General features: G+C 34.1%; 2 protein-coding genes across 4 annotated transcripts; both read right to left on the minus strand.

Moving 5' to 3' along the window:
• Positions 1 to 532: 532 nt before the first annotated feature.
• LOC132030485 (bifunctional UDP-glucose 4-epimerase and UDP-xylose 4-epimerase 1-like) lies at positions 533 to 4,477 on the minus strand. The gene is made up of 9 exons (XM_059420138.1): positions 4,115 to 4,477; positions 3,294 to 3,343; positions 3,060 to 3,195; positions 2,475 to 2,576; positions 2,148 to 2,375; positions 1,516 to 1,597; positions 1,289 to 1,371; positions 1,079 to 1,170; positions 533 to 794 (listed from the first exon to the last, which is right to left on the minus strand). Exons 1-9 carry the CDS (start codon positions 4,310 to 4,312, stop codon positions 710 to 712), a joined length of 1,056 nt encoding a protein of 351 aa, XP_059276121.1. The 5' UTR covers positions 4,313 to 4,477; the 3' UTR covers positions 533 to 709.
• Positions 4,478 to 11,232: 6,755 nt separating this feature from the next.
• Positions 11,233 to 18,308, minus strand: LOC132030486 (uncharacterized). 3 transcript variants are annotated; one of them, XR_009408054.1, is made up of 10 exons: positions 18,137 to 18,308; positions 16,447 to 16,590; positions 16,257 to 16,323; positions 15,852 to 15,909; positions 15,183 to 15,277; positions 14,980 to 15,083; positions 14,242 to 14,370; positions 12,316 to 13,507; positions 11,798 to 11,892; positions 11,233 to 11,707 (listed from the first exon to the last, which is right to left on the minus strand). XR_009408054.1 is itself a non-coding variant. In XM_059420139.1 (9 exons), the coding sequence occupies exons 2-8, from the start codon at positions 16,560 to 16,562 to the stop codon at positions 12,322 to 12,324; spliced, it is 1,755 nt and encodes a 584-aa protein (XP_059276122.1). In that variant the 5' UTR covers positions 16,563 to 16,590; positions 18,137 to 18,308; the 3' UTR covers positions 11,233 to 11,707; positions 12,316 to 12,321. The 3 variants fall into 3 exon arrangements, 2 of the variants coding, with proteins under 2 accessions (XP_059276122.1, XP_059276123.1); XM_059420139.1 differs by lacking the exon at positions 11,798 to 11,892; XM_059420140.1 differs by lacking the exon at positions 11,798 to 11,892 and having other exon boundaries at positions 18,087 to 18,308.
• Between the last annotated feature and the right edge of the window lie 3,508 nt (positions 18,309 to 21,816).

Genomic DNA, 21,816 nt, shown 5'->3' on the forward strand with positions numbered 1-21,816 from the left:
CTAATTATCATTGGCAGTTGTTTTAATATTTTTAAGGCGTTCCATGTTGACCAGTTACCTTATCTTCCTGAAACCAGCCATAAGTTTGGTCAAACAAGCTATTATAAGTTAAATGTTAAAAGATATAAACGGTAAATTACACGGATATTCTTATGATTAGAATTATTAATATTTTTTTAGAGCGTGTGCAAAGGATAGGACGTACGCAAACCTTGCCCCCACCTTTGCACAAATGGTAAGAAAATTAGAACTCATTCGATTAAGTTTAGTGGCCTTAAAAATGGTTCGGTTAAGACGAATAGAATTTAGTTCATGTTCACGTTAACGGAAGAGTTGTAATTTCAGCCAGAACATCCAATCTTTACCTTGGTTCAATTTCCACATGGCTAATATCACCTTCAATAACATAATAGACCAGATCCTTTACACTTTTTGAATGAATTACAATTAGTAAAGCAATTTGGTTGAAGGGGTCATAAATAGGAGGCACAATCAAGTCCCCATAAAATAAATAGGATTCACCAGTACTTAACCATCAACAGCAATTATTGCATATTGAACAGTTTTGTCCTCGGATACATTTGTGTTTGCAGAAAATGTAAAATACTAGGATGTTGGCTACAAGTCCAACTCTTTAAGAAACTTAATTATATAAAGCTTAGAAGAGCATTTTGCAGTCCTCCAAGTGTTACTTGTATTATTTAACATCTCAAGGTTTTGATTGGTATCCCCAAGGATTTTGGCTTGCCCATTTCCACTGGTCCCTGCACATCTCATTTATACCATATTTTGCCCTGAGAAAAAAAATTGATCCCAGCATTAGTATATCTCTTAAAATGATGAAATGGAAGAGTCGTGCAAGAAGATTGAAGAATTAACTTATAGCCGCCCAACAAACCTCTTAAATTAAAAATAGCGGCAGATATGTGATATATGCATAATTCATGTCTACTATGAGTATAAACATGTATAATATGTGTATAATCTATGCATACCGGCTAAAAGAAGTAAACAATCCGGACGGCTATTTGTGTAAAGATAACCTAATAGCAAAAGGGAAAAAACATTTATTACTTACTTCCAACCAAGCTCCTTCTCAGCTTTTTCTGTTGATGCATAAACAGCAGTTGCATCACCTGGTCTTCTTGGACACATTTTAAGAGGGATTTTCTGAAACCAAAGAAATATTAGTACAACATATGAAGAGGTTACTGCCTTGTTCACATAATTCAAATTCTGTAAGGCGTAGTTTAGCATGTTAGCATGTTCAATATATTCGTTAAGAGACCTTTCCGGACGCTTTCTCGAAGGCAGCAACCATCTCCAGGACAGATTTTCCTTTCCCAGTACCCAAGTTGTAGGCAACACAACCTAATGCAAACCATTAAATAGAAGAACAAATGTCACAAGATGTTTACTTTCAATAGAAAAATAATTCGACGAAAGTGTGTCATCATCTCGAACACGGGTCAAAGGAATTCAGATCTTAACTTTGCTATGAAAAGGATTACTTACCTATATCATTCTGCCTTAGAAGTCTCTGAAGTGCAACAACATGACCGTCCGCCAAGTCCATAACATGGATATAATCTCGTATCTAGTGAGCAATAGATGACAAATGGTTTATCAGTTCAAGCACGGGAATGAAATATATTGAAGGTATTTAGCAGATTCATGCCATAAAACTAATTGGATATTCTACTATATGTTTTTTCTTTTTCTTTGATATAAATAACAGTTCAATAAAAGTTCCAGCTGGTAAGTTTTGTTCACTCTTCACTTTTTGCTTCTTTCTTATGAAAGATAGTCAGATGGTTAAGTTGGGTCTTTCAATTTCTTTATTTTATTTTCTCATCCAAAAGAAGCTATATGAGCATGTTTAGATTAGCTAATTGTAAATAGCTGGTCAGTTTTGTGTGCAGAAAAGCATTTTTAAGTGTTGAAATTAGTTTTATAAATAAGTAGTCAGGTGTTCGGATACAAGGTGCCGAAATGCCGAAACTAAACCTGCTGATAGCTGTTCTTTTGTTAGAATGACTAAAATGTGCTTGAAAGTTTTTGCAAAAATTTATAACTTTAAAAAGTACAAAAGAAAAGGAGGAACGACAGATTAGAAGTCGCAAAAAAATCAGCCAAACATAACCTACCGCAGTACCATCAGGTGTAGGGTAGTCGGTGCCGTACACATTCAGCTCCGCCAATCTACCAACAGCTACTTGCTGAATATAAGGCATAAGATTGTTGGGAATGCCCTTTGGATCTTCCCCGAGTTTGCCACTTTCATGAGCTCCTACTGGATTAAAATATCTCAACAGAATGATATTCCATTCTTGATCTGCCTTCTGAATATCCCGAGCAATATCTTCAAGAAATAGCTAATTAAATAGAAAGAAGCTCGGGTTAGTTGCATACCTTACAGAATGAGAGATCTTTAATCACTACAAACTAAAGAGACAATTATTGACAATACGAACCTTTGTTCGACCATAAGGACTCATAGCCTTCAATTCAAAATCCTCCACACATGGAATCTTTTCAGGCTGACCATAAACTGTTGCAGATGATGAGAAAACCAACTGCAAATTCACACCATCAAAGTTAAAAACATATCAACCTGACGAACATTCCCTCCAACAAATTCAACAGTTCGACCCTTCCTCAGCAATTGAACCCCCTTTCGACCCTAGCTCTGCGCCTCTGCCCCTGTTCCTAAAGCTAAATGAGTTATTGAAAGCTCATATATACTACTTCCTATGTCCCAATTTATGTGACATTCCAAAAAGAATAATACCTTTCTATTTAGTAACGATTTAACTTTAGATGATTTATAGCCACACAAATATTTAAGGTTTATTTTAGACACAAGTTTCAAAAGTCCTTAAACTCCGTGCCTAGTTAAACATGGGATGGAAGGAGTATTTTTCTACAAATTCTACCAAAAGTATAAGTACAAGGTAGCAATGGTCACGAACATAACATATATTCCAACTTGCCCTGAATGCGTAATGCATTTCAATATATATTTACGATAAACAAAAATAAAGTATCAAAAGACATACCTTCTTACAGTTATATTTGGCCATTACTGAATACAATGTTATTGATCCAATCAGGTTGTTCTCAAAATAAAGAAAGGGATGAGCAACACTCTCTCCAACAGCCTTAAGTCCAGCAAAATGGACCACAGCAGCAAACCTGTTTCAATATATATTGCAAAACAATCAATGAAAAGACCACAATAGAAATACATCCAAAGGAAATTATAATTTGAAGCAAGAGAGAGATTTGCATACTTTCTTTTGGAAAATAACTTCTCCAAGTCATCTTTGTTTCTGATATCACCCTGTCACCAAGAAGCAAATAAGTTAAAATGCCAAAGTAAGCCAAAAACTCCAATTTAGTATTGTGTATTTAAGGTATGTAAAATCAGAATTTACATTTTCTCAGCTGAGGATTAAATAGACCTAGTATCACAGAACAAATATCATCAAACACTTATCAAGATTACTTTTTTTATTACTACCTCTGTCCCTACATGAAGGCTACAAGGGTAAAAACACTAAATTTGAGTATATAGTATTTAGTATAGGTTTTTAAAATAAGATTTACATAGTTGAAAACTAATAGTACAAAAAGTCCTACACGTCAACAATTCAACATAGCTAATGATTTAAAATATTTTTAAAAAAGCTCGAGAAAATTATAGTCGAAGGGGGGCAAAAAAAAAGTTCGACTCCCAAACAATAGCACCATCACATCAAAATGGTACAGAGGGAGTACTGATTAAGAAAAAACAAGATTACTTTCTTTAGAAGATGATAACAACATGAAACAGGGTAATAAAACACACACAAAAAAGGTAAAAGTAAAATATTAAATATGGAGCCTGAAACATTCAATAACTACAAAATTCTAGCTTAAACATATGATCATCTCAATAAAATTTGAGCCATAATTCTCCTACAAAATGAATAATTCTTGTGAACTTTTCAAACCCTTTTATATAAAAATCCCAAAAATACACAAAATTCTTCATTTTTTTTCTTTTCATTTCCTTCCTCCAAAGTGTGTTGTTTTGATCAAAAAAAATTTCAAAAAGTAGAAAAGAACATACCAAAATGAATTCAAGATTCTGTGAAAGTTGAGAGCCAACTAATTCTCTGACTCTATCAACAGCTTCTTCCACAGAATTATGAAAGTTATCAATTATGGTAACCTTAAACCCTTCATTTAAAAGCTGAACAACCGTGTGTGTTCCAATAAAACCAGCACCACCAGTTACCAAAATATTTTCTTGACGTTGAACACCCATTTTTCAAGAAAAGAAGACAAGAATTCAAAAAGATTTAATTTTTATGGTTCAAGAACCAAGTTTTATGGAGAAAGAGAAAAAGGGGTTGTGACAAAGTGGAAGATACGTGAAGAAAAAGGGAAGATATAAAAGGAAAAGAGTTTGAGCAAATCAAGGACTGTTTTTGAAAAGTGGATAAGCAACAATCTTAAATAAGGCAAAAAAGTTAACAGAATTATTAAGGGGATACGGTTGGGGGGTTTAATGAGGTGACGTAAGTGCGGAGTCAGAATTTCAACTTTATGTGATTCTGAATTTTCCTAGGGGTTTAGCCATAAAATTAAATATTTTTTTATTTTATTTAGACTTTTTGAAGTTGCACCTGAAGATAGAGTTGTGTTTGATTATTATTTTTGTTTGAATATATTAAAAATGAAAAAAAAAAAAAGAAACATGACTTTTAGGTATTTTTCAAATTTCAAATATAAGTTGTATTGAATTTTTATGGTTAAACTCTAATTTTAAATAAAGTAAAAAAAAATCAAAAAAAGTAAATAATTCCTATGGTCAAACGGATCCTAATAACAACTTTAAGTGATAATAACTGGGCTCTAAATTTAAATTTATCTATATTTAATGAATTTAACGAAGTATTTATTTTTTAAATAAGTGCTTATTTTTAAAAAAGTGAGGTGTTTGGCTAAGTTTTTGGGAAAAAAAAATAACTTTTTTGACAGCTTTTCAAGAAAGGCAAAAAATATTTTTTTGCCCAAAAGTTTTTATTTTGAAAAATACACATAGAAAAACTTTTTAAAAGTGCTTGCTCAAAAATTTTTAAATTAATTGGCCAAACAGGTGTTTGGCTTTTTAAAATAAGTTATTTTTTTGATTATTATTTGAATAAAAACTATTGAGTTCTAGCTCTGCCACGTGGAGTTGGTGGTTCTTGGGAGAAGATTTGGATGAGAAGAGAATTTTATGGAAGTTTGGAATTCTTCTAATTGCGGCTGGGTACAAATGGCAAAGAAATCACTTCTAGCAATGAATGGATAAGGAGTCCAATATTTTAGGGAAACTTACATTTTGCCCAACTAACAATTTATAGCTACTTTTCTATATTTACAAATCGTAGCTAGTTTTTGTTATATTTGTTGTATTTCGCGTTTTTGAAATACGGGGAAATACAGAGAATGAGAAAAATACACAAATAAACATTGTAAACATTCTCTTCTTTCATTTTAAATGGTAAATCAAATTAAATTGGTCATTGAAGTTCCATAATAAACAAACTCCATTCCAAACTTTTAGAAATACTTCCAAATACGTAAAAATATACACCGGAATACAATAAAATATGGTTGATTGTTTAAGAAATATAAAATTGTAGTATGCATATATACAATGGAATACAATGAAATATATCAGAAAATTGTTTCATAAATTAGAAATACATTGAAATACAACGAAATATACTGAAATATACTGAAGCATTTTATCAAACACTTGGTGAGCATGAAGCTCCACAACTCTCGTCGGAGGTGGATATGCGTTTTTGAACCGTACCGCCGCCACCGAGAAGAAGTGGCGGTGTCGAAAAAGTAAAGAACAAACCAAAACGTCACTCCTTTTCTTGAGAGAGATTTATAAATCGAGAGAAACTTAAAAGTTTCAAAGGAATCGATTTATAGCAACATCAAGTTGAAGAGTTGCCTCCATAACTAAATGGTACGAGCTCTCTAGTGTTATTCTTCGGAGATTCGACGATTGCGAGAGATTATGGCTCTATGCCATCAAAGACAGTTCTCGTTACTAGTTCTTGAGTCACAAAACAATTTTCCGATGAAGTAACTTGACATATTTGAAGGAATCGGGCAATGGAAATAGATCGATACGGATGCGGGGCGAGAGAGGGAAGAGAGAGAGAGAAAGAGAAGGGTGAGGGAGAAATAAATTTGAGAGGTGAGAGAAAACTAATTTAAAAGAGCTTGTGAAATACGGAATCTTAGTTATGATGTGTAATTTAAGAAAATATTTTAGCTATGAACAATAAATAAAATCAAAGGTAGTTATTATTCATAAATAGGTCTTAGAAGTAGTTATGACAAGTAAATTTTCCAATATTTTAAGTGGAGAGGTACACCTTGTTGTTAGCAAGTATATAAATTGAGGTACACATTGTTGTCAGTATGTATGTAAATTGAGGCACACATTGTTGTTAGTATGTATATAAATTGAGTATAAGCTAATGTTTTTTTTAAATGATAAAGTTGGGAGTCACTCCACAACTTGCTTTGGTGAGAGAACGCTTTTAAATGTTTTAAGATTGATCTTCAAAAGGTTAAAGTCTCATGAAATTAAGTCTCATTCCACAATCTTTATTTAAGGGGTTGAAAATTACAGTACACATATTGTACTAACGGAACCTAAAAGATGGGATTGTTATTCATAAGATCATTTGGCGAGGTTCAGCTTTCAGCTTGATAATGTCTCTGAAATAAAAAAAATTTGTTTTGTTGAGTTGATTTATTTACACATATACATACTATATTGAATCTTTTTTATCTTTGTTGTGCATTTATTTTTATACGGTGATTTTTTTTTTTTAATAGAATTTTTGATTCCGCACCAACAAGTAGAGCAAACAAATATCTCAAAAAGCATTCCTATTTTATTTGCGTTTTAGCTTTGAATTATTGGCTATTTTGTTACGTGTGTCTAAAAATCGCTCCGTGCATGCTTATTGGATTATTTGTCTTGTACGTCTATTAAGTTCAATTTTTTCTAAATTGACCATTTCTTTCTCCCAACAAAACTCACCAATTAACAAAACTTATGTTGTTATTGTACAATTAAAAGAAAGTTTTAGCCCAACAAATGCATCGCGAAGAGAGATCGAAGACGAAAATTTTCTGACCAGTACATGCACTGAATGGAAAAGACAGATAAATTAAAGGAAGAACCTACCAATTTGGTTTAAATGTTATGGCGAACACGTCACATTATGTCTAGATAGCTAACTAAAAATTTGTACTACTTGTTTTTTTAAAATTTTATAATAATAATTTTTAATATACTCTTTGCATTTTTTTAAATTTTAACCTATCCTTTAGATGTGGTTATTATTTTTAAAAATTAGAAAAAATCATCGATTTATGTCCCTTGCCTTCTCGATAATGTTTGGCCTGCTTCACCTCAAACTTTTATTTTATCCAAAATATATGGTATAAAAAACAGTATTCAGTTACATACGTGATCCAAATTGAGAGGAATAGTGCGTTTGTTGCAAATTGAGCCTTATTCTTTACGCCATATTTTTTGGCTTTATCGTAACCATTTCAAATTTATAATTCTCAAGTACAATAAAATCAACGAGAGTTGGTTTTTTTGTTGGTCCCACACCAAAAGTTTTGTAACGAATTCCTACAAATAAATATTTGATTTCCTTGTTTTCAATCTTATAAGTAACTGTATGGAGCAAAAAAGATATTTAGTTCCTTACTAATATACCTGCTATTTAGCAAGTGAAATTTTCTTTTTTATTTTCTAATCTTAAAAGGCTTGATTGTTACACTAATATTCATATATTCACATACAATCTGTCGTGCCCTGATCGAGCATGTTATCCCAATTCAAACTCTAAAATATTTGACTCTCGTACTCTAAATCATGTAGTACTATATTGTTTTTGATAGTCTGGCGGTTTCTCTTTTGCTTGTTCGAAGAGATAAATTTGAGAAATAAGTTATTTCTAAGAAAAGCTTCAGTAGCTTTAAACTGAAATAGGTGAAAAGGGTTTTTCCTTCTTTTGTATAAAAAAGTCATTTATATTTTACTATTTCACTAAGAAGTTCTCTTAAGCTGAAAAATATATATAGGTCCGCTTTTTAATAAAGATAATTCAAGCAAATAAAGGGGATATTTGGGCGTTTGTTTAGCATATAAAGAGATTTTATGGGTCGAATATTGGGTCAGCTAAGAGACTTTTAGTTTAAATGGTGTGGGGTTAATGCTTTCTATTTTTTGGTTTAAATACCGGGTGTCATGTCATTAAAATGTGATTGCGTGTATTTATTTCCACTTGAATGACTTTATGAATAAAATAACAAAAGATAATTGATTTTTGTGATGAAAAATAAAAGAAATTGATTTTATCCACATATTCTTACTATTAAAACTTGTTTAAACGATGAGCTCTCACTGAAAAGGTCTTCATCCAATCAAATTTAACCTTAAATAAAAACATTATGATGAATCATGCATGACTCACGACTTATATCGCTTTCATCGTACCAAATATCTGAGGCAAAAACTTTTTGATGATGTATGAAGACATCATTTGATCCCTGAACTTGGCACGAAAATTTAATTTAGTAATTAAATTTAAGTTGTATTTATTTACCTCCTTTAATAACTTTTTAATTAATTAAATACCCCCTTAGCGGGTGATATGGTAAAAAGGTGTGATGACTTTCTCAAAAGCGTGTGAAAGGTAGCTGTACATATGTCGTTTTCTAATTAGATGACAATTTATTATACTTAATTATACTTTTTTAATATTTTATTTTTCTTTTTTTTTTCTTTTCTCTTTCTTCTTCTTCCTCTCTTTTCTTTTTTTTCTTCTGTCTTCGCTACTTACTTCCTTTTTCTTTCCATCCATGGTAGCTACACTCATGGCTGATTTTTTCCCCTTTATCATTTTTAATGTCATTTTCACATCTCAGTCATAAAAAATCAATCTTTTTCAGTACCCAAGTGGGAAAAACTCCCATCTTTTTCAATAACCAAGTTCAAAAATTCAATCTTTCTCAATACCCAAAAATTTTCTGACCAAATCATGAAAACCCAGTTCGAATATTTCAAAATGTAGCAGCTTTTTTTAACCCATCACAACAACAACATATCCAGTGGCCTAGATTATCGGAACTTGTCTGGTTATATGCGGCGAATTGTGAACTTTCCGGTGGGATTCCATCGGAAATAGGACAGCTTGAGAAATCAGATTCGTTACTTTTTCAAGTAATTGCTCTTTCTGGGTCTTTAACAAATGAGTTGGGTAATCTAAAAAGCTTGAAATCCTTAGATTTGTCGAACAAGATGTTTTCCGGTGACATTTACTGGGTTGAAGAATTTAACACTGTTAAATTAAAGTTTCAGGCAACCCAAATCATTTGAACCCTAGAAAAAGAAAGGAAAAAAAAATTAGAAAAAGAAGAACAGACTAATTTTTTTTTTTTTTTGGTGAACTTGAAAGTTGAAACAATGGGGATTGCGGTAGAAGGAGAGGGATAGGAGCGTACGGAGGTGGGCGGGGGGGGGGGGGGGGGGGGGGGGGGGGGGGGTTTAGGAAGAGAAGAATGGCTTCCACCTGCTAACCACCACCATCGCTGTTCTCCTTCCACCGGCGAACCACCATAAAAACGAATTGACCCAGCAACAAAACATAAATTTGATTCTAAATGTTTTATGAATTATGAAGAAAACTAATAAAAAATAATCTTGCTGAAATTGCTGATAGAGTTGTTGAAGAATTCAGGTTTCAAATTCAAGGAGAAAAATTAAAAAAAGAAGAAGATAGCAGCAGCGATTCGAGGGAAGAAGGAGAGGGAGCGGGGGTTGGGGGTTAGAAGGAGAAGGGGGTTTAGGGGTCATGGGATCCATTTTTAATAAAATAATAAAATAGGAAAAGAATGAAGAAGAAAGAGAAAAATTAAATAAATAAAAATAATTAAAAAAATATTTAATCGTGGCCAAATATCATCTAGATCTCACCATGCTAAGGTATTTAATTAACTTAAAAGTTGTTAAGCAGTAAATAAATAAACTTAAGTTTAGTTGTTAAACTAATGTTGTAAATGATGTCTTTTCTCATCTATCTATTCAAACAAGTTTGTTTTGAATTATTAACGTTTGATTTATTATTACTATCACTGTCTACTGGAACTTTCTTTCTTTTTTGTTTTGATGGTGTTTTAATTATTATTTTTTTTTATTTTTGATGGACTTCTATATAATAAATATATATATATATATATATATATATATTTTTTTTTTTTTTAAAAGACCCTAACAACGCTTTCATACCATGTAAATTGTAATGGTAACGAAACGAAAATGTTACAAGAAATTTCTCGTTGAGTCATTTTCAGACGGCAAGGCTGACGTGGAATTCTCATCTTTCCAAATTTTGGATTTCCAAGATTTCCTTAATAGCTCCTTAACTGAAACGGATAGCTCAGTTTGTCAAAAAATAATAAAAAATGAAAAAAAGATATTTTTCTTGTTTGCCATTTTTCATTTTACTAATCAAACCATACATCAGGAACGATAGTAACATAATATAATAAATAAAAAATAATAATACTATTAATATAGCAACAATAATAATAATTCTAAGCTTATCATAAAGAAAAAGGTCTCCACCAATAAAGAAAAAGGGAGTACTATATATATTGAGGATATATTATTTAATAATTGACAGACAAAGCAATACATAATTGGTTCTTATCATTTTATCCAAAAACTTTTTTTAGATAACCAAGGATGCAAATTGCAATCCTATTGGCGAAAAAGATGGTCTACCAGAAATGCTGACGACGACATACGTCCATTCCATATCCTAAAATCACTATCAAAGCAACCAAGTTGAGAAAGTAGATTTTGGAACTTTTAGCAAACACTACAATATATTTTCACCTTACTTATCACTATGTAGAATAATTTGTGTTCATTTTCTATTTACAATTTTAAGAAAATACAAATAAATACATAAAAAAAAAATCGAATTTGAGCTCAAGTTTGAAGAACTTATATATAATAAGAGATATACCTAGTATAAGCATAACAATTTCATAGTTCGATTTTAAACTATAGGGATATAACTGAGATATCACAGGTTTGTTTAGTATAACTAACCCATTAACATTTACCACCTTTTACCTGAATTTTCTCTCTCCAACGGTTCAGGATAATATAATTATTTGTTTAACAATGCCATGGAACAAGGCAAACCACTAGGAGCACATTTTTGCAACAATGTAAAATGCCACAAAACTGCAGGCAATTGATTCTAAATGCATATTTACAAACAACCCCCCTCCTTCCACTAGACTTCTGAAGTAGGAATAGAATTATGCAACTCCAAAAACAAGAATTACTCCAAAAAGCTTGTTCATGCAGTTGTAACTTTTTACGCTATTTTCTTATTAGTAATAGGCTCATGAGGCTTATGTGAATATATCAAAATCACGGCTTCCATCTCCGACTAGTTCTTCAGCTTCAACTTGGCCTTTCTCAGTGTATCAGCATGTCATTGTTTCACAGGTATTTGTTACCTCGAAAATTGACATGCTTTGAGAATTCTCCGCCATTGTAATCTACAACAAAAGCTTCTCCAGACTAATCCTATACAGCTGATCCCTAAAATCAAAAAAGAAAATTACAATAGAAATAACACCAGTAATATGTAGTAGAATGCAGGATTAGATCAAAGTAGTTGAGAGGGAGTACAGATGAACATTTAGGCAGGAACATATCACGTTGCTCTTTCCAGAATAAGTGTCTTTTCAGCCAAACCAATTTGGTCCATGTAATGAATTGTCTCTCTAGGAACAAAGAAGGCATTAATTACTTGTTTTATTCAAACCTACCCTAGCTCCAATAAATTATCATAAAAAGTATGAGTAGAGATAAAAGATAATTTGAGGAGAGATAAAGGGTGAGTCAAATAACTCTTGTGATTAATGCTATTAACGATATTCTTAATGGGTGTAAAAACATTAAACGACACTTAACCGAGAGAGTAGCTAATGCGGGAAAGCAATGTAATTACACACATCCATCAATATGTGGTTAGGTTAAGATCTTTCTTTAACTTGTCAGATCAGTTCAAGCTCTTTTTAACTGAACTAGCGCAATAAAGATGCTCTTGTAGAGTTCAAGCTCCCGATAAAATAAAATTCATCTCAAACTGAGCAGGAAAAAGCTGAAGTTAAGACAAACTAAAACTGAACTGCTACATTACTTACCCATTTTTATGGTGTCAACATTGTATTAGCACCAATAGCACCAAGAGTAAGTCCACAAGGCGGAGCTGCAGGAACTGGTGTGCAACATCTAGAGGAATCCCATTCCATATCAAAGGCATATTCCAACCGCCTTCCAAGAGATTTTCCTGAAACTGATGTTTTACATACAGAAATCCTGTCCTTCAGGTTTGAGGTGTCTTCCTCATCAGGAGCACCACGGACAACATATGAGGGAGTCGTGGTGCCCATGCAACTAGAATGCCCAGAAGCTTCTGGAAATCTCAAAGTCTTCTTTCTTATGATTGAAGGAGTTTTTGTGTAGCTCATTGCGGAATTCCTTAACACAGATTCTGGACTGCTACCATTAGCAGAGACTGTTAATTTAAGACTAGGAGGTGTAGAGCAAAGTGGAGGGCCATTTTGTTGCCTGATAAGGTTGTCTCTACTAAGGTTTTCATCCGTTATAGGAATCAACAAGTCCTTTAATTTTGGTGGTTCATAATATAAGCAACCAGGCTGCTTGAGAGGCAAAGAAGATTGTGCATCATATGTTTTATTCTTTTTGTTACCTTGGGAATGAACCTCGGTGAAGCCAGCCAATGACAAACTCAAAAAATCATGGTCAGGATCATCAACAGTGGCGTGCCTAGACCTTTTGGGAGATTCATACATTCTTCCAAAAGTAGTCGGAGGAACAGCCTCAACTTGAGAACTATTCCACCTGGTGTGGTGTGATGGATCCAAAGGAAAATCTAAAGAAGAGGCCAAGAGAGGATGTGAATTTAAATTGGATTGGCATGGTTTATCTGTCTCAGCAATTGGGATAATCTCTGCCTTGCCAAATTGTATTCCAACAAGTGGCTTTATGAGATCCCTCACATTGTCTTCTGATGATTTACAGGCTCCAAATAAAGAAGTATCCTTATGCAAAATATTTCGCGGAGAACTAGCATATCCAATTCTCAGATCAGTTAAGCAAGCATCAGCAACATTATCTACTCCTGTCTGCTCGCTCAAAAAAAATGTTTCTGCATTATGAGCCTGTATTGGAAGCTTCTTGATATCTAGTTTTTTCTTGTGACTTGAGAAATCCGGAGATCCCTCACTTTGGATATACAACCTACTTAGTAAATTCAAGTTTGTTCTTTTCTTCGCCGTGGAATTCCAGTGATTTTTAATTGCATTATCAGTCCTGCAAGAGCTCCAAAAGGAAAAAATAGATCAGAAAGGAGAACTTATCAAAGATATGTGCACATATGGTACTTTAATGAAAATCAAACAGAATGCATCAAGCTTAGGCAAAAAGTTCATTTTAGAGTAATCATGACTTAAGAACTTGGCTTGTTAGAGACAAATTGACACATGTACCTCCAGCTAATAGCACAAAAGATGGTCGATCTCTGGATTAAACAGGTTGCACATTGAGTCCTTAAAGTACAGTTAAATAACTTAGAATATCTGTTCCCAGCTACTCTCAACCTTTCATCTTGTTAATTGATAACAAGCTGCTATCACACTAATACTACCTCTGTTCAAATTGACAAAATGAAATGCTAAAAGAGTTTTAGTCATGGATTGAGCCTCAAGAAGTAAAAGTGGAGGGAAAGCTGCATATGCCTTGGCCACCTTCATTACAAGAATTATCTACTTAAGTCCCTAGAACAAGCTCGAGCAGTGTCCAATATTTTGATACACTCTGTAAGCAATGTACCAATACATCCTAACAATGAGAAGGTTTGTGTTTGATTTGGCATACGAGTTATATCACACTTATACTAATGATGACTTTTCCTCATCAGGCACTCTAAATGTGCTGCTGTTGGTATGAGATGGGGATAGATTATGCAAATTACTTGAACTACATTTTGGTAGAATCTCTAAATCAGACACCTATACATAATTAAAGAAATAGATTTTCTAGCATACCTTCCGGGCAGAAACCTGGCAATTTCAGCCCACTTGTTCCCGTACATTTGGTGATAGTGGCATAGGACCAATTCTTCTTGTTCAGTCCAGGCTTCTTTTTTTATTGTAGGATCAAGATGGTTGTGCCACCTGTGACATTAATGGATGATATCACAACATTAGTGTACACTGCAGACTGCAACAAGAATAATAACGAGCAATAATCAACCAATGTCATTTTCTTTTTCAATTGGAACAGAACATGGAGATGTGGATCTCCTTTAATGCTTTAACTGCAAAATTCAACAAAAAATTCACCAATAAATCGCACTAATCAAATATTTAGCTGCTCTCAGTTGTCATGCCTTTTCTTATTCACTTAAAAAAAGCTGCCTATGCTCAAAAAGGGGGGTTGTACCTCAAATTATGGACTATGGATTTTTTTCATATAGTCAACCCCAACTACTTTGGAATTGAGGGACAGTTGATTGATTGATTGCTTTGAAAAGATACAACACAACATCAAACAATAGATAATAGGAAGTAATAATGGTAAGCAGGGTCTACACAGGACAGAAAGTCAATATAAAAGTGAGACAAAATGAGTTCTCAAGGAAGGAAAAAGCTCTGTCAGCAGGTTAACTACAGATGTTCCAGGAAGCCTTCAAAAAGTTCTGGGTTTATGAGCATGTAAATTGGCCGGATGTATAAATACAAACCGTTGCATAGCAACAGATTTAGGCAGAGTTGGAAACTGACCTTTCCCGACATTGCTTGCCAATGCGACCAGGCAAAGACTTTGCTATAACAGACCACTTCTTACTGCCATATTTCCCAACTAACTCAATTATCTGGTCATCCTCCTGAAATTCCAAAAGGGAAAAAACAATTGTTTTTAATAATCAAAGTCTTGATTTTTTTATCAGGTAGTTAAAAAAAATGGTTGTAAGATCGTTCTGTACCTCCTTTGTCCAAGGACCCTTCACAAGCTCAGGATTCAGAACCTTCTGCCAGCGATGCAAGCACTGCACATCGGTCCTTCCATTCACGCACTCAGCTGTAGAACAAAAGAGAACACAATAACAACAACACAAAACATTCAGCAGACAAATTTAGCTCATACAGACAACAGTAGAAGTTACTCTATGAAATAGCCAGGTATTCAAAAGATGGTGAACATTTTTATTGTACTGAAAGGGATTAAAAGAAAAGTAGATCATAGCGGCTTCCTAAAACTTTTCACCTACTGAATAATGGCAGATACTGAAGTGGTTTCATGTATGTAACTTATATACTGCAGTATAGTTCGTTATATCAATTCCAAACCAGTGTTAACGTGTCTTGTTGTTACTTTATGGTAAAAAGAGACAACTTAAGAGGCAGAAAATGCCTGCAAAAGGGCTAGTGTTCTAAGGTGCTAAAAACCACTCATACAGAAAGTTCACCACGTAAGACCTTTCTATATTCTTGCCCTAACTACCTTCTAGAGCAGGACCCAAGTCATAAAGCGACTAGGAGCAAAAAGTAAAGGTCTTTGTGGTTAACCTTAACTGAATAGTGGCCTGATCAAGAAAAAAGAAAGAGAAACTAGCTGAAAAGTATAGAGCATGACAGAATAAATGGTGCCTTACCTATTCTTTTCCAGTTTTTCCCTTTGAACCTTTTCACCACTTCAGTCAACAGATTATCCTGTGAAAGGAATAAAGAAGTCAGAAATTTCTAGATCAAAAGAAATGAGCCTATGGAAATAGTAAAATTGAGCAAATGAAATTAGAATTATGACTAACAAGATTTATCTTTATTCTTTCCTTTGATCAATTATACATCCGAAGCATCCACATGCATCAGAAAGAAAAGGAAAAGGACATGCCAACTCATATAGATAATTCTATAAGTACCTAACTATCATGGAGACACTCTCACAAGGTTGTAAAAATCATCATACAAGTACACAGAAAGCTTGGATAGAGAACTAAATCTCTTGAAATTCAACCACATAATAGGTAAAACAGGAGCTCCAGCGAATAGCCTATTACCTCTTCTTCTGTCCAGCCTGCCTGAGAAGAACGTTTAGTCGGAACTGAGCTCCTTCGGCAACTGGAACTGAAATAGGATAAAAAAAAATTGAAGTGAAAACTAAAATTGCATCAATCAACCATCTTTTTCAAAGACCTGATTTGAGGCCCAACTTCATGCTACTGAAACAAATCACAATTATCAGCTTACCCAGGCTCGGAGGAGCATCTTGGAGTGCTAGCCTCATAACTGCTATCAGAGAAAGATGAACAAGAAGTGAATCCACCAAATTCCAGAGTCGGAGCTTCCTCCTTAACTTGTATCATGATCTTGTGGCCAAAGAATATCCTTAAACTGCAAAACAATTACCAAGAAGTAAGAAGAAATTCTCAAGCGCACAAGCTAATTAAGAAAAAAGAGTAGTTATAAAAACCAGAAACCACATTAGTATCCACTCATGCTCACTCATTTCACTCTGTTAATTACACATAAAAGTAAAATAAAAAAGGAACTTCTTCGTCAAACAGATCATAAGAAGATTTCCATAAGAAAACAAAGAGATATCCTCAATCCCCAATGTTCAGGGCAAACAAACAAAATTGTGGAAAGAAAATGCCTATATTCCAGCAACACAATCAAATATATCACAGTTAAGCCAGAGAAGCAGAATACACATGCCCGTGCTCCTCAAGAGCAAATCAATCAACTACACCTCAACCCCAAACTAGTAAAGTCCGTTAAGTAAATCATTAGTATCCACTCACGCTCACTCATTCCAATACAAATCAATTTGTGTATATCATTTTTGTGTAGTGCCCAAACAAATCTACTTTGTATAATCCAATTTCATGGATATCCCTAAAGGACCTCCTCAAGAACTAATAAAACACACAAAAAATCCATTTTTAAGCCAAAAAAAAAAAAAAAAAAAAAAAAAAAATCAAAATTCAACACAAAGATCAAAAACATAAAATGATGAACAAGATGCTGTAAAAAATGCAGAAAAGCACTTGAATTGCTTCGAAATCGTCAAATAAAGAGGGAGACAGACAAGAAAACTATAGATGCAGAAAAATGTACCTAAAATGTATACAGAGAGACGCAGATCAGTAAAATTGAGACCGTTTCAGTGAACTATGCCTCGACCCCAAACTACTAAGGAACCGCTATGTAAATCATTCATATCCAAAAGCTCACTCATTCCAATACAAATCAATTTGTGCATATCATTTTTTGTATATGTTCCAATTTCATGGATCAAAACACACACAACAAATCCCTTTGTTAAAACTTTTTTTTTTTTAACAGAAAAAATCAAAATTCAACACAAACATCAAGACTTTGCACTAACATTGAATCATAACCTGAAGAAACATCAAGGATAAGCAAAAACAAACATAATAAAAGCTTAAACACATACAATGATGAACAAGATGCAGTGAAAAACACTTGAATTGCTTCAAATAAACGGGGAAAGAAGACTAGACAAAACTAAAAGATACAGAAAAATGCGACTAAAATTTAAAAAGATCCCCATTTTTAGATTTTTAACAGAAAAAAAAAAAAAAAATTCAACAGAAAGATCAAAACTTTGCACCTAACATTTCATCACCAATCGTACATGATCAAAATTTCACATCAGAGAGAATCATCACTTGAATAAACAACCAGGACAAGCAAAAATAAAAGAGCTTGAGAACATACAATGATGTTCGAAAAAATCCTTTTTTTAAAACTTTTAACAGGAAAAAATCAAAATTGAACACAAAAATCAAAACTTTACAGTAACATTGAATCATAAAGAGGGGGAGGGAGACAAGATAAAAGCTATAGATACAGAAAAAATGTACCTAAATGTAGAGAGAGAAACAGAGTAGTAACAAAATTGAATGTAACTGACCGTTTTAGAGTAGAACTAGGGTTTAATAGTAAGAATTTTTTAGAGAGAGAAAGAGTAGCGGGAAGTGATGAATGTACAAAATATATAACGTGTAACTGGCGGATTTGTTGGGTTTTGAATATCAAAGTGAAAGTGTGCTTGAGAAGGAAGAGAGACTAGTGCAGCGCTAACTTGTCTTTTTTTAACGCCTGCCCACTCTCTCACGCCCTTGCTTTCCATCTCTACAGAGTACCATTTTTTGGTCTCATTAGTTATTGGTAGGTAAATTCTTGATTTTAATTTTTGTATTATTTGACTTAACTAATAAAACCTTCAATTAATCAAAAGGGCAAATACATCAAATGACCCCTGAACTATACTCGAAATGTTGAGTTCACACTCAAACTATACAGACGACTTATTACACACCTGAACATCTAAAAAGTGAATTTAATACCACCCTAACAAGCTGACCTGCCACAAAATATAAAAAATAATTAAAATGTGACGCATTTTTATTAAAATTTATTTGCTTATTCTTTTTTTTATTAAAATAAATGTTTTTGTAGTCCCCCCCCACCCTCCCCTCTATCCCTCCAAACCCGCCCGCCCTCTCTTTGTTCTTCATCCCTCACCCTTAACCCTTACTCTAATTTTTTTTTTCATTCTCTCTCTTTCCTCCCTTCACGCATGCTTTATCCCTCCACCACGCCGCCGCCCCGTCCCTCCTCTTCTCCTCTATCTTCACGCCATACCACCCCCACCCCCCAAACCCTCCCTTTCTTCTTCATTTTTCCCCCTTTTCACTGACCTCATCCCATTTCCACCACTGTCGCAGCTCCTATGAGCTGGTCTTTCTTTCTCGTTCGTCTGCACACCCTCACGCCTCCTCCATCTTCTTTCTCCTCCCTTTTCTTTTTCCATTCTCCTTTTTTTAATTTTTTCAACTAGTGTTAGTAGCCTCATCACCCTTCCACAGTGATATACAAAAGAAAAAGCAAAAAGCTTGATTTCTCATCAATTTTCAAACAAGCAAAAAATGGGTGTTCCTTCGTGTTTGGTCGTTTGTGTTCTTGTTGGAGTTTTTTTTTTCATTTCAATGGATGGATAATGGTGGCTTCGGTGGTGGAGGATATGATATTTCTGATGGGATAAAAGAGATGGGGTGGGCGAGGTTATTTAGTGATGAAGAAGATATAATTATTGGTGGATTTTAATGGATAATTAAGAATTAATTAGTGTAAAATATAATTAAGAAAAGAAAAATCAATGAATAAAGAAAGGAAAATGAAAAAAATATAAAAATTAGAAGGTTTCTGACGTGGCGCCGACGTGGCGGGCGAGTGTGTAACACCTCCCCATGTGCAATTGGTTATAGATGTATCAGGGGTAAAATAATTCACTTTTAAGATGTTCGGGGGTGTAATATGTCACGCCCCGAACCATGGCCTGGGCGGAACACGGCACTCGGGCCTTGCTTGCATGTGTCCGAGCGAACCTCGTGGCTTGCTTGTCAACATGGGCATCAAAACAACATAATCTATATGATGCAATTTAAATGAATCATGAAAACATAATTGCGGAATAAAGTCTTGAAGTAATCTCATAGCATGACATATCATGAAAACGTAATAGTCTGCAAACATAAAAGCACAATTGACTCCGTGTACTAACATCTGTCTATGAAACCTCTAAAACATATCTGAATACTAACTGCCAGGACATGGCCCTGGACTACCATAAACTGATTACTAGTGCAGACTCCATGTTGAACCCCGAGAGATGTGGGGCTCACCATAAGCCGATAATCGAGGTGATCCTACTACGTGTGTGTATGCTCCGAAAATTGGTATCGCACTTGTGAAGTGCAGGCCCCCGAGCAAAAAGGGACGTTAGTACATGGTGAATAGTACTAGTATGTAAAACCTACTGAAATGAAGAACATGGCACAATATAGGTATAGGACATGAACTGAAACTGAATATAACCTGAACATGAGCATGAGTAAAGTTTAAAAATAGCAAACCAATGGAAATACATGTATATATAACTGCTTGTAACGTGGGGAATGCTATAGTATAACCGACAACATGATCTGCTACTTGCGTCCTACCAGCAGAACACTCACATCTTGCCAGGGATATGAGATTCAAATAGTAATAAGCATGTAAGGATCAACCGCATAATGAAGCGTGTTGCCTCTTGTCGACAACCCTTATCCTACGGTGGCTACGTAGTTTCAGGCTTTACTGAGCCTTCTTGGTTAACTAAGCAAATCCCAAAATATATGAATTATCATGATAGCTTGTGAGATCATGGTTTCATGAGATACTTGTCATAGTCTTGCAAACATGTTCTTGATTCATGAATAATAATAATAATAATAATAATAATAATAATAATAATAATAATAATAATAATAATAATAACTTGAAAACATGCTTGTAACTTGCTAGATAAAATCATAAAGCTTCATATAAACATAATGAGAACACATGAGGAAGAATTCATGATTCATGGATTAAGCTAGGGTTCCTAATAACCGTAATGGAAGATTAGGAATACAATAACGAATATAGATACAAAATTCATGTTCATAAATACATAAATACGGGCTACCAATATGTTGGGTTTAATGCCCTAGGATTTGAACTTCATGGATATCAAGAAACGGAGCGTGGGGAAGAACGTAGAGATTCCCACACGTGAATAGAAGTTCTACATACCTCAATCGCTCCAAAACTTGAATTAAAGACTTGAATTTTGAAGAAGAACTCCAAAAGCTAGAATCTTGATCTTTATGTGGGTTTTCTTGAAAACCCTAGGTTAGGAATGATGAATTCTTGATTAGTAATCATGGGTACATGTTAGAATTAACTTGGAATGACTTAGAATGGCTTACCTTGAGAGTATCTTGAGTTTGGGAGAGAAGAATTTCGCCCTTAGGGTTTGGGAGAATGAAAAATGGGAACAAAACAAGACCCTACCCATTCTAAATGATTTTTCTGCCAAAAACGGGCAATGTACGTCCTAGGATGTACGGCCCGTACTTGAAAGTACGTCCAATACTCCTTGGGCGTGTTGACACCCAATTTTGTCCCTCCTTTATTCAAATTTATTTCCTTGGGCTTTTAAATTAATTAAATCTAAATATTTTATTTTCGCCACTATTTTTATTTTTTACTGCTATTAATATCATTACTTTCATTTTCACTATGCTACTATCAGCATTACTTTCGTTACTTTATCACAAATCTTTTAAGCTCATCATCGTTTCATTTTCGGATTTTGCACTCGTTACAATTAATCTTACTTTATTAAATCCTTTAATTTCTACTAATTACTATTTACCTTCACATAATATACATTGTACTAGATATTAAATTAAAAGCCCAAGAAAGAATTAAGATTGAAGGAGAAAAGCCACAATTTTCGGCCAAAAATAAAGCCCAAACGAATTATTAACAGCCCAACAGACCAGCCCCATTTCCCTTATACCCGGTCCAGCCCACAATCCTAAGCTACCCGGCCCAACCCCTCCTCTTCACCCCTAAAACCTAATGAACAATAATCTCTCTCTCTTTCTCCTCTCAGCCGCCTCCCCTTCTCTTTCTCGCCTCTCTCCTCCGTCTCCCTCACCCATTTTCAGCTGCGTTACAACCACCCTTTCAACACCACAGATCCAAACCCTCCACTTTCGT

The sequence above is a fragment of the Lycium ferocissimum genome, chromosome 9, assembly GCF_029784015.1.
Source record: "Lycium ferocissimum isolate CSIRO_LF1 chromosome 9, AGI_CSIRO_Lferr_CH_V1, whole genome shotgun sequence".
NCBI classification, from domain to species: Eukaryota; Viridiplantae; Streptophyta; class Magnoliopsida; order Solanales; family Solanaceae; genus Lycium; species Lycium ferocissimum.

Coding starts and splice junctions, on each gene's coding strand:
- LOC132030486 (XM_059420139.1), bottom strand. CDS start 16,562: ATGATACAAGTTAAGGAGGAAGCTCCGACTCTGGAATTTGGTGGATTC. Junction 16,324..16,446: donor AGATGCTCCTCCGAGCCTGG/GTAAGCTGATAA, acceptor ATCCTATTTCAG/TTCCAGTTGCCGAAGGAGCT. Junction 14,371..14,979: donor GGCAAGCAATGTCGGGAAAG/GTCAGTTTCCAA, acceptor TTAATGTCACAG/GTGGCACAACCATCTTGATC.
- LOC132030485 (XM_059420138.1), bottom strand. CDS start 4,312: ATGGGTGTTCAACGTCAAGAAAATATTTTGGTAACTGGTGGTGCTGGT. Junction 3,196..3,293: donor AAGTTATTTTCCAAAAGAAA/GTATGCAAATCT, acceptor ATATTGAAACAG/GTTTGCTGCTGTGGTCCATT. Junction 795..1,078: donor GAGAAGGAGCTTGGTTGGAA/GTAAGTAATAAA, acceptor TTTTTTTCTCAG/GGCAAAATATGGTATAAATG.